The 13,110-nt window shown below is 41.5% G+C and overlaps 1 protein-coding gene across 1 annotated transcript in view; it reads right to left on the reverse strand.

The window, feature by feature from the left end:
* Positions 1–1,406: 1,406 nt before the first annotated feature.
* LOC126176512 (uncharacterized) overlaps positions 1,407–13,110 on the reverse strand; it is a 168,856-nt gene continuing 157,152 nt past the window's right edge. The window contains exon 12 of the mRNA XM_049923669.1: positions 1,407–1,730. Coding sequence (XP_049779626.1) covers positions 1,573–1,730 — 158 coding nt within the window. The 3' untranslated portion in view covers positions 1,407–1,572. The remainder of the gene's footprint in view (positions 1,731–13,110) is intronic.

The following is a 13,110-nucleotide window of genomic DNA, read 5'->3' on the forward strand; positions in this document are numbered from 1 at the left end:
GAATATGAATATATAATGGGTATAGAGAGTCAATCCATAATCACTTCTCTATGCTTATAAATTCTTTGAAATTCTTTGCAGTTGATCACATAATCAGGATAATGATATAAATAGCAGAATTGTAAAAATAATCCTAAGTATTGTCATTCAAATTGCATAATTGAACATATGCATCCCAGCTGCTTTGACTTTTTTTTTTGCTGATGTGTTGCTGAGAGAGCCACGTTGAAAATCTGTTATTGAACAAAACACCTAAATATTTACTGGCTTGTTGTTAGATGACTTCTCTCTGAGACAGAAAATTTTGATATCTCTCAGCTGAGGTTCTGTGTAGTACATCTCAGAATTAATGATCAACATGAAACTGTGCATAGTTAACTTTTAAGAGCAGAATGTCTTGTTTGGGATCGTAGCTCACTCGTTTTCACAAAGTTATCTGTTTATGGGGAACTATTAAAAGCTGGAAATCTGTGTTGAAATATTTTACTTTTATTGTAATGTTGAAATAACTGTGCACTGAATATCTGACTTTGAAGCATGTTTGCTAGAACAGATGTGGAGGTTTTTCAGGTTGGGGTCCTAGTCAAAAGGGAAATCTGTTATCTGGGTTGGAAAACTATGGACCCCAGCAATCCTTGCCTGGAAGTGTAATTATGGTTGTGGTCTGCTACATAGAGTTTTTGTGGATTTTCCACAGTGTGTAATGGATATTATCTTGAATAGCAAGAAGTTTGAATAACCATGGGCTAGTATCATTTGACAGCTCATAAATGTTGTTAGATGAATTTGTGGGAATAGTTGTCAGAGGGAATGTTAGCGGGTCAATCATAAATAGGCTCAATGGCAGATAAAGTAAGTGACAGGCTTCAGACCATTGGTAAGGATTTAAGGAAACTGAAATTTGCGTACAAAACAGATTACATAACTGACAGTTGTCAGGTTATACTAACAGGCTCATTAATCAGAAAGAGAGAAATGCAGCACAAATGCTCATGAGTTAGTTTCACACATGTTCCAGAATCTGAGCTTTTAGGTACCTGGAACCATGCAAAAGCTTACTTACCAAATTCCAGAAAACTAGTTTTTAAATTGAAAGCTATGAATATTCTTCATATACCTATGTGTGTCATAGGGCCAGTGAAGATAAACATAAAAACTACAACATATTACACAGAATTATATAAACAGTCTTCCTATGTTCCATCCATGAATGAAACAGGAAGAAATCTAAATATTGGTACAATTGCACTTAACAAAGGTCTGTACAGTACAGTTGTAGATGGAGATCTTGGAACTGGAATGAAGTTAAGTTTTAGGGACACATAAAGAAGGTACTTTTATGATGATGTCATTGGTCAAGTTGCACATGGGTTCTCATTCTCATGGCAGAAGTCACATTCCTTGACTACTTTTAAAAAATATTTTATTCTTTAATGTTACTGCAAGGCTACTGTGGTAACTGCAGGTATGCTCTGGATGGCTTGGCTGCATAGAGAGAAAGAAATGGAAATGCAGTGAACATGAACATGTGTGGCCCTGGGAAGTGCAGACCTGGATGCTGGATACTTCATCTCAGTGGTCAGCACGACTGGCGGCATCCATACGGTGTATCTCTGCAGCGACAACTGTTAGCAGCCGTGCCTCATCATCTGGTCCCAGTGCCACGGCCTTGTCCAGCTGAAGTCCCAGCTGCAGCCCACCAGCATAGCTCAGAATACTCACACCCATTCCTGTGAACACAAGTTTATCCACAGCTAAAGCCAGTGCTGAGGCTTGTTAGCGAGTGTTTAGAAGAATTGGGCAATCCAAACACTTTTCTTTGGGTAGATCTTTCCTGAGATGGCTTATCACCTTCCTGTGCTATCTGTACAATGTGTCATATATGTAACCATGCAGTTCTGATCCAAGCTTATGGCAGGGCAATATTTCAGAGTATTCTATGTGCTTAAATAGTAGATAAGAGTTAGAGAAATTAGGAGTCATTGTAATGACACATAACAGAACAGCATGCGATTTCAAAGGATTGAGTCCTACAGTGGCCACTGTGTCATCTATTGGAACTTTCCCCATGCAGTGACAAAAATGGAGCAGACCAAACAATGGGGTGGCCAGCCAGGTGTGTCAATTTCAGATTGGATGCAGAATATTTGTTTTTCATTTCATAACTACTTTCTCTGCCAAAGTTTCAGATATAAAGTTTAGTAAGCAAATCGAATTTGTGGGATTGCTTGTTCCATTAAGCTGAAATTTGTAATCTGCACCCTACTGCTCAGTTGTGATCCAAGGGGGGGGGGGGGGGGCAGTAAGGGAGGAGGAGGTGTCATGAGATTGTGCTTAGCCCCCCACCTCCCTGACTAGCAAAAAAAAAAAATCAGGATAAGTGTTTATAATTTCATGTGTACCTATTTCTCAGTTAAATTTCTGAGAATAAATTAGGGAGAAATGTAAGAGTCTAAAAAATGACATGCAATCTTCCCCCCTGGATCTGCTTCTGCTAATGCTCACATCCTACTGACAGGGGGGTTGCTAAATGCTTTAGGGTCCAGATAAGATGATATGATCTTAGCATGCTACATGACAAGAATTTGGACAACTATGTGAAATGAGAATCCACCTTGTTCAGAACGTTTAGGGAGAGTGATTAATATTTCAGAAAGGGGTTGTGTGAGCAAGTAAGAGTTGAAAAATGCAGTTGATCATGTATGCAGCTGGCCATGAGTTTAGAACTACAGATGCCTGAAGCTGATTCATTCACTTTCTACACACAGTGTGGCAGGTCCTGGGGTATTATGACCGCTACAGAGTGGTGGTAGTGCCATTCTTCTAGTTGTCAGTGTAGCAATGGCTCTCCCACATGGGCATTGTAGGTCCAGTGGGTTGGCAAAGGCTACAGGAATCCATTGTTGGTGAAAGTAGCTGCAGCAAGACACATGGCATGAATGTAAGCTATTTATTACTCCTGCAAGCCACAGCAGTTACAGGTGAACATCCTTGTTTGGTGGCATGACAAGGACATCAAAATGAAGATCTCCATGTTCCATTGGCCACTGTGCTACACAGTGGTGAAAAGCTGTATTTCATAGGTGACGGGGTCTTGGATTAAGGGTTTGACCGTGAGGATGATAGAACACTCCACACAAAATAAGCCCAGATTCAAGATGTGGTACTTGATGCAGGGATGGATAATTATTAAGGTGAATCTGGTTCTAAATTATACCCACAAGCCACCAAGTGAGATGTGGAGGATACTTCATATCGTAGTATTAGCGAGAGAAAAATGATTCTCTTGCATGCCTCTATATGCACCCTATTATCTTAGTCTCATGATCATCACAATTGATATACAATGATGAGTGGTCATACAATCTTCCTCAAATACGAGCTTCCTGATATGACCCAACAGGATTTTACTCAAAGGATTTTATGCAAGATTTCCCTGAGAACTTCCATTGCACTTTCATATAGGCTACAGTGAACTGGTACAATCGGAGCAGGGTGTTTCTAAATCCATTCATGGTCTGCTGCCATGCAGACTTGACAAAGACTCCAAATGCTGGAGCAGTACTATAGAATTGGACAAACTAGTGTCTTGTACACAGTCTCCTTTACAGCTGCTCTACTTGCCAGAACTTTTCTAACAAATCTAAGTTTTCCAATTACTTTCCATAGCCTTGACTTTAAGAGTTCATCTCACTTCATATCATTTCTTAATATTACTCATAAATATGTAAACAATGTGAAATGATTTGAATATTTGCCACTAACCTTGTAATCAGACATTATTGGATTCTCTCTCTTTGTTATAGATGTCCTGCATTTACCTATCCTTAGCTGGAGATCTTTGGGGTACCAGATGCATCCTAGTTTCATTAAACTTGTGTAGATAAGAGGCTCTGTCTGGGTCAACATTTATTTCCCAACATTTCATGGGAACACTATGTTTTCTCTTCTTCAGATAAAAACACTTCCACAGGATGACTGTACCATGCGGTGCAATAACACCTGCTTAAGTAAGAGGACTTTTTGAGTAGCCCACTGAGCTCAGGAAAGAATTCCCAACTACAGTAAAGTAGACAGTGGTTTAGAACAATCTAGAGAAAGCCAATTGGAGTATTAAATGAACAGAGGGATCATTTAAGAAGGTTTCTACCTTCAATCTGCAAAACGGTCTTCAGTGTACAGAAAGTGGACTGAAATCAGTGGACTGTTTGGAAAATAGGACATAGTTAAAAATGGCTGTCAAGCAGCAAGCAATGCAGATACAGAATGCAAAATTGTTAGCACCCTGCAGGCATGAAACTCCAACAGACTTTGAACTACAGAAAGAGTGTTTTATTGTGCAAAAATGTAACGCACACCTTTTTCAATGAATTAAAGGATGAAGACATAACTGATGTGAAGAATAGAAAGAAGAGGTTCACTGTCGAGCTAGTGAATGCAGCTCCATTTACACTTACACATAAGTCACCTTCATTGCCCAAACATACATCGACTAGTTTCATCCACCTCAGGTTGAGGCCTTACATCGCCTGTCCCATGTGATTTTTGTCACTGTGGGCACATCATCACTACATGTAAGCAGTAATGTGTGCGTGATAAACATGTCCAAGTCCCCCATAATGCGGTTACAAGAAAACGTGTAGACTATCGTGTCAATAATGTAAGGCATTCAATGAACAAAATAAGATACATGAGACAGAGATTACAAATCAAATTCAGTATTCTGAAGCATAGATGTCTGAAAGGGAAGGCAAGGGGGAGAATCTGGGGGTATAGTGTCCATATAACTGAAAGCCAAATGAAAATGGGACAGATGGAAAAAAGTAAACCAACTGTTCATTATTTCGCCATAATTGTTGTTATATTTACCCCACTGTGATACAAGATGGACAGTGTCCATATGGAAAAATTGCTTGTGGAAACATGATTGTGCCCAGGTGTGCGCCTTTTCCTTTGAAGCAAATTGATGGCCGTGAATGTGTTTCTTCAAGGCTCTAAAAATATGGGAATCACATGGAGAGGGAGCAGGACTGTGTGGGGGATGTGATCCCAGCGAAATTTCTGCAGTGTACTTGAGACAACCTAGACAACATGTGTGCCCGCCCTTTTGCACATAGGCCCAATCTCTTCCCCTCTGATTTCCATATTTTTGGAGCCATAAAGAATGACATTCGTGGCCGTCGTCGTGCTTCGGATGAAAATGTGCACGCTTGGGTACAATCATGGTTTCTTAAGTAAACACAGACAGTTTTCCATGGAGGCATTGACCATCTTGTCTCGCAGTGGGATAAATGCGTTAACAGTTACGGTTATTACGTTTGAAATAGTAAAGAGTTTATATAAGTTTTTCCATCTGTCTCATTTTCATTTAATTGCCTCTTATTTTCATTACCTGAACAGAAATCGCTTGCATTTATCAGGATGATTTTCTATGATTCCACGAATCAGCATATTTAAAATTACGAAGTGCAACAGCAAAGACCTTCAATTTCTCAAGTATTTCATAACTTGAGTTTGTTTGTCAGGCTGTTCATGGTAAATTATGGCACTGCAGTGGCGCTGTGGCGACTTCGACTCTGATTTACTAGTAGCCCTTACAAAACATTACCAAGTTTCCTTGTTGCCTCCTCATACATCACTCATCGAGGACCAGAAGTGAACAATTTCGATAGGCCGGTTTGCGGACTACGGCAACGATTCCCAGCCCAAAGTATCTGCAATAAATCTGTCATTTATCTCCTCCCATTTTCCACAGGGACAAACTCTTCCCCTGCTACACAATTTTTTTTTTTTTTACATTTTGCCTGTGTCCAAAGGAAGTCTCTGATATCTTGCTGAGACCACAACCAGTTTTACATGCCAGAACGATTGTAGTAGACTCCGAAGAACATGACCATGCTATGTTGCAGATGTCTTCATCTATATTTCAGCTACGGGCCCAGAAACATCAGTCGAAAAGAAAAATACCGTTTTCTGCCCAAGAAGAGGCGAAAAATGTGAAATTTCAAGGTCGAAAAGATGTCCTCTCCAGTAATTGGGACATTCTTAAAATGTATTAAATGCGCAACACATCATAGATGCTGTCATACTGTTATGAATTCTCCATTGGGGTGGCTGCATTGTAAGTGTCAAACTAGGGAGACGACGACCATCTTTGTTTAGTAGGCCTTCTAAGCTGTTAACAGTCGATTCTGTTGGCCAGTTTGAGGGTTGTTTTGGAAGGTTTCCGACATTCGTCTTTTCGCATACTGACGCTAGGTTACACTTTATCCGTAACTTCCAAAACACAGTTCGTCCAATTTTTATTATGGCAGTCAACAATAAAGATTACAAGATACGAGAAAAATGCAATAAAGCCATTAAAATGGTCAGATGTGAAGTTTTGTAAGCATAAAAATGTTATAGATGACATCGAAAGTGTATAAGAGTTTTTAAACTTTATTTGTTGTTTCTTCACTGTGAGCACTAATCTGTGGCATTTTTTGTTCATATCCTATAGGATTTTCACAATCGATTTGATTTTTTTTTTCTATTGCATATTTTAACCATCAGTATCAACCTACTATTATTGGTGTATGGATAAAAGTATTTTTTTGTGAATATTTTCGAACTTTATTTTCTGACTCGTAGGACACGCTAGATTTAATGATATAGCGTATCACTTCGGGTCGTTAAATCAAAACGATGCTATGCATAATAACTATATAGGTAGATGTACGCTACTGGCCATTAAAATTGCTTCACCACGAAGATGTGCTACAGACGTGAAATTTAACCAACAGGAAGAAGACGCTGTGATATGCAAATGATTAGCTTCTAAGGGCATTCACACAAGGTTGTCGCCGGTGGCGACACCTACAACGTGCTGACATGAGGAAAGTTCCCAACCGATTTCTCATACACAAACAGCAGTTGACCGGCGTTGCCTGGTGAAACGTTATTGTGATGCCTCGTCTAAGGGGGAGAAAGGCGTACCAACACGTTTCCGACTTTGATAAAGGTCGGATTGTAGCCTATCGCGATTGCGGTTTATCGTATCGTGCCATTGCTGCTCGCGTTGGTCGAGATCCGATGACTGTTAGCAGAATATGGAATCGGTGGGTTCAGGGGCGTAATACGGAACGCCGTGCTGGTTCCCAACGTCCTCGTATCACTAGCAGTCGAGATGACAGGCATCTTATCCGCATGGCCGTAATGGATTGTGTAGCCACGTCTCGATCCCTGAGTCAACAGATGGGGACGTTTCCAAGACAACAACCATATGCACGAACAGTTCGACGACGTTTGCAGCAGCATGGACCATCAACTCGGAGACCATGGCTGCGGTTACCCTTGACGCTGCATCACAGACAGGAGCGCCTGCGATGGTGTACTCAACGAAACCTGGGTGCACGAATGGCAAAACGTCATTTTTTCGGATGAATCCAGGTTCTATTTACAGCATCATGATGGTCGCATCCGTGTTTGGCGACATCGCGGTGAACGCACATTGGAAGTATGTATTCGTCATCGCCATACTGGCGTATCACCCGGCGTGATGGTATCGGGTGCCATTGGTTACACGTCTCGGTCACCTCTTGTTCGCATTGACGGCAGTTTGAACAGTGGACATTACATTTAAGATGTGTTACGACCCGTGGCTCTACCCTTCATTCGATCCCTGCGAAACCCTACATTTCAGCAGGATAATGCACGACCGCATGTTGCAGATCCTGTACGGGCCTTTCTGGATACAGAAAATGTTCGAGTGCTGCCCTGGCTAGCACATTCGCCAGATGTCTCACCAACTGAAAACGTCTGGTCAATGGTGGCCGAGCAAGTGGCTCGTCACAATACGCCAGTCACTACTCTTGATGAACTGTGGTACCGTGTTGAAACTGCATGGGCAGCTGTACCTGTACACGCCATCCAAGCTCTGTTTGACTCAATGCCCAGACGTATCAAGACCGTTATTACGGCCAGAGGTGGTTGTTCTGGGTACTGATTTCTCAGGATCTATGCACCCAAACTGCGTGAAAATGTAATCACATGTCAGTTCTAGTATAATATATTTGTACAATGAATACCCGTTTATCATGTGCATTTCTTCTTGGTATAGCAATTTTAATGGCCAGTAGTGTACATTGCGTAAACTAAGGAATTACGATTATCTTTTGGTTATTGATGTAATATACCTTCAAAAATATTGACTGGATAAATATCAAACGTTTGACATAAAATAAGTTTCGGGTACATGCTGTCAAGTCTAGTTCTTGGGCAACGACACGTTCTCATACTCACTGAATCAGCTGCACAAAAATGTGGCAATTTAGAATCTTCCTGTGTCTTGGATAAATTTCTGTGTTCCCCCATGTTCTGACGCAAAGAAGTTTATCAGGCTTAAACATTTTTACTACATTGTTTGCTTCTGTAGCGAAAAAGTATGAGAAGAAAGAAATCACCCTTATCAGTCCTCTCAACAGAAGCTGTTACGGTGGTATCGTTCGCCACAGACACCGCGATGGGCATTTCACTTTGTAATTCATAGGTTGACACCAGACATTACTAGAACTACTGCCAGAGGCAGCTACACAGTAATCACGGCTCCTAACCGACGGCCAAGCCCCCTTATAGACACGCCCTCCTCGGCCCTCGCAGGCAGCGCCGCTATTGAAGCGTGTAACAGGTAGCCACCCTTCAACATAGTCTCTACTACGGCTGCAGGTACCCAGCCTCTGTATCTCTGTGATTAGTGCATTACAGACTTGGCAATGAAACTGGACACTTGATGTCCTATTGGATCTGACTGCATTCGTGCTCTTTAATCCTTATGTTAAATAAACGATTTTTACCTAACTATTCTTGAGTCTCTTATTCTTTGCTTTCTTCCTTCACAACCCAAGCATCGCTACAGGTACAACGGTTGGATCAAATATACTTGGAATAATTTTCATGCAAAAATAAACCTCGAATATGCTCCATATCGCCAGTTGTTGACAGATATGAGCCCAAGAGTTTAGCTGTAGAGGCAGTTAGGGAGCAAACTGGCAAACTATTCTTTGCTACAAAGACACTATGACCAAACAAAGAAAAACACAGTGGAAATATACAGAACAGCAAAACGGTTCAAAGCCATCAAATTGTGCTTTACCACTCTTAACTGACAAGGGGAGGCCACAACGTTGGGATCACAGATTTACTTTAAGCTTTGTACGCCCTTAATAGGCCATTAAAAAAACATAATGTGCAAGTACTGAGGCGCACTTTTCTGGAAACTCCGAGAAAATCGCAAGAGAAGTTTTACACGCCTACTGTGTAACTGATGTATCTGTACAGTGATGCCAGTCGCAGGAAGCCACTGTGGTCAAGCGGTCCCTGCACGGTAGCTCAGCGTGTCTGGTCAGAGCTGCCCTCTGCAATAAAAAAACTGAGTGAACGGGAACGGGTGTGTTGGCAACAAACAGTAACGACCAAAATGAGATTAAAAACTCTCAGAAATTTCTTCTTCAAATTATGGCCAATGTTTGATACTAGTAGACTTCTCTTGGCCAGGAATTCCCTTTTTGCCAGTGCTAGTATGCTTTTGGTGTACTCGCTCCGTCGGTCATAGGTTATTTTGCTGTCTAGGTAGTAGAATTCCTTAACTTCATTACTTCTTGACCATCAAGCCTGATGTTAAGTTTCTCGCTTTTCTCATTTTTGTTACTTCTAATTACTTTCGTCTTCCTTCGATTTACCCTCAGTCCATAGTTTCTACTTAGTAGACTGTTCATTCCATTCAGGACATCATGTAATTCTTCTTCACTTTCACTCAGGATAGCAATGTCATCAACGAATCGTATCATTGACATCCTTTTACCTTGAATTTTAATTCCACTCCTGAACCTTTCTTTTACTTTCATCATTGCTTCTTCGATGTACAGATTGAACAGTAGGGGCGAAAGACTACATCCCTGTCTTACATCCTTTTTAATTCGAGCACTTCGTTCTTGGTCGTCTACTCTTATTATTTCTTCTTGGCTCTTGTACATATTGTGTATTATCCGACTCTCCCAATAGCTTAGCACCATTTTACGCTGCCGAACGCTTTTTACAGGTCTACAAATCCTATTTTTTTAGTCTTGCTTCCATTATCAACCGCAACGTCAGAATTGCCTCTCTGGTGCCCTTATCTTTCCTAACGCCGAAATGATCGTCACCTAACACATACTCAATTTTCTTTTCCATCCTTCTGTATATTATTCTTGCCAGCAACTTGGATGCATGAGCTGTAAAGCTGATTGTGCGATAATTCTTGCACTTGTCAGCTCTTTCAGTCTTCGGAACTGTGTGGATGATATTTTTCCGAAAGTCAGTTGGCATGTCGCCAGACTCATACATCTACACACCAAAGTGAATAGTCGTTTTGTTGCCACTTCCCCCAGTGATTTTAGAAATTCTAATGGAATATTATCCATCCCTTCTGCCTTATTTGATCTTAAGTCCTCCAAAGCGGTCTTAAATTCCGATTCTAATACTGGATCCCCTATCTCTTTTAAATCGACTCCTGTTTCTCCTTCTATCACATCAGATAAATCTTCCCCCTCAGAGGCCTTCACGGTACTCTCTCCAGCTACCCGCTCTCTACTCTACATTTAACAGCGGAATTGCCGTTGCACTCTTTATGTTACCATCCTTGCTTTCAATTTCACCGAAGGTTATTTTGCTATATGCTGAGTCAGTTCTTCCAACAATCATTTCTTTTTCGATTTCTTCACATTTTTCATGCAACCATTTCGTCTTGGCTTCACTGCACTTCCTATTTATTTCATTCCGCAGGGACTTGTATTTCTGTATTCCTGAATTTCCCTGAACATTCTTGTACTTCCCTCATCGATCAACTGAAGTATTTCTTCTGTTACCCATGGTTTCTTCGCAGTTAGCTTCTTTGTACTTATGTTTTTCAGTCCAACTTTTGTGATTGCTCTTTTTAGAGATGTCCGTTCCTCTTCAACTGTACTGCCTATTGAGCTATTCTTTATTGCTGTCTCAATAGTCTTAGAGATCTTCAAGCGTATGTCGAGATTCCTTAGTACTTCTCTATCCCACTTCTTTGTGTATTAATTCTTCATGACATATCTCTTAAACTTCAGCCTACTCTTCATCACTACTACATTGTGATGTGCGTCTATATCTGCTCCTGGGTACGCCTTACAATCCAGTATCTGATTTCGGAATCTCTGTCTGAACATGATGCAATCTATCTGAAATCTTCCCGTTTAACTTGGCCTTTTCCAAATATACCTTCTCCTCTTGTGATTTTTGAACAGTGTATTCGTTATTACTAGCTGAACTTCATTGTAGACCTCAATTAGTATTTCCCCTTTCTTATTCCTACTACTAAGCCCACATTCTCCTGTAACCCTTTCTTCTACTCCTTCCCCTAAAACTGCATTTGTGTCCTCCACCACTATCAGATTTTCATGCCCCTTCATGTACTGAATTACCCGTTCGGTATCCTCATATACTTTCTCTATCTTTTCATCTTCAGCTTGCGACGTCGGCATGTGTACCTGAATTATCTTTGTCGGTGTTGATTTGCTGTCTATTCCGATGAGAATTACCCTATCACTGAACTGTTCGCAGTAATACACTCCCTGCCCTAACTTCCTATCCATAACGAATCCTACACCCGTCATACCATTTTCTGCTAATGCTGATATTACCCTATACTCATCTGACCAGGAGTCGTTGTCTTCTTTCCATTTCACTTCACTGACCGCTACTATATCTAGACTGAGCCTTTGCATTTCCCTTTTCGGATTTTCTAGCTTCCCTACCACGTTCAAGCTTTTGACCTTCCATGTTCTGACACGTAGAACTTTATCCTTTCATTGGTTATTCAGTCTTCTTCTCGTGGCCATCTCCACTTTGGCAGTTCCCTCCTGGAGATCCGAGAGGGTGCTTGTTCCGGAATCTTTTGCCAATGGAGAGATCTTCGTGACACTTTTTCAATTACAGGCCGAATTTCCTGTGGGCGCACATTATGTGATTTTAATGCAGTGGATTCCATTGCCTTCTGCATCCTCATGCTGTTGATGGTTGTTGATTCTTCCGCCTTTATGGGGAGTTTACCAGCCCAAGGGCAAAAGAGTACCCTGAAGCTCAGTCCACTCCTCCACCATTTTTGACAAGGCCGTTGGCAGAATAAGGGAGACTTCTTATGCCGGAAGTCTTCGGCTGATAATGTTTGTTACTATCTATTCGAAACCGGGACCGAGGACGTTTCGATTACTAATCGAAGGCGCTACCCCTAGACCACGGGTGTTGGCCATATTAGTGTTTATTAAGATGGCGTGTGCCCACCCTTCGCTTTTATGTACCCTTAAACTCTGCTGGAGACACTTGCAGTGAGGTGTCTGAATATCTCTGGAGGAATAGCAGGCCATTCTTTCTCAAGAACCGAAACGTGAGTAGGTATTATTTTGGACGCTGTGATCTGGAGCGATGTCGACGTTCTAACTCATACCAGGCCAGCGCATTTCAGCAGTGTAATTGTCCAGAAACGTTTGCCTCACAGATGGAGCTTTATGACATGGTGGATTTTCATACTGATACAATCATGGTCTCCAAACTGTTTCCCTACTGTATAGACTACACGATGCTGTAAAATGTGTTCATATACTTCCACATTTAGCGTTTCCTCAAGAGTCATAAGAGGACCACTTCATAGCCACCAGAAACACCGCCATACCGTAACACAATTTCACTGTTGGCATTACACATGATGATAGGTAACGTGCTCCGGCCATTCGCCAAACCCAAAACCCTTCCAACGGATTGCCATAGGGTACAGCGCGATTCATCACTCATTTCCAGTCGTCCACCATCCGACAGCGTCTTTCTTTACAGTACCTCAAGAGTTGCTAGTCATTAATTACAGAAAAGTTTGGCTTATGAGGAGCTGCCCTACCATTGTACCCCAATCTTTTCAACTCTCTACACAGCCATTGTGCTAGATGGACTGCTGGTAGCTCTTTGGAACTCCCGAGTGATACCTCCTGATGATTTCATGCGATTTTTTTATAACCACCTCCCAGAATGGCCGACGGTCCCTTTCCGTCAGTACGTGAAGTCTGCCTGGTCTCGGTT

Source organism: Schistocerca cancellata, chromosome 3 (genome assembly GCF_023864275.1).
Source record: "Schistocerca cancellata isolate TAMUIC-IGC-003103 chromosome 3, iqSchCanc2.1, whole genome shotgun sequence".
NCBI lineage: Eukaryota > Metazoa > Arthropoda > Insecta > Orthoptera > Acrididae > Schistocerca > Schistocerca cancellata.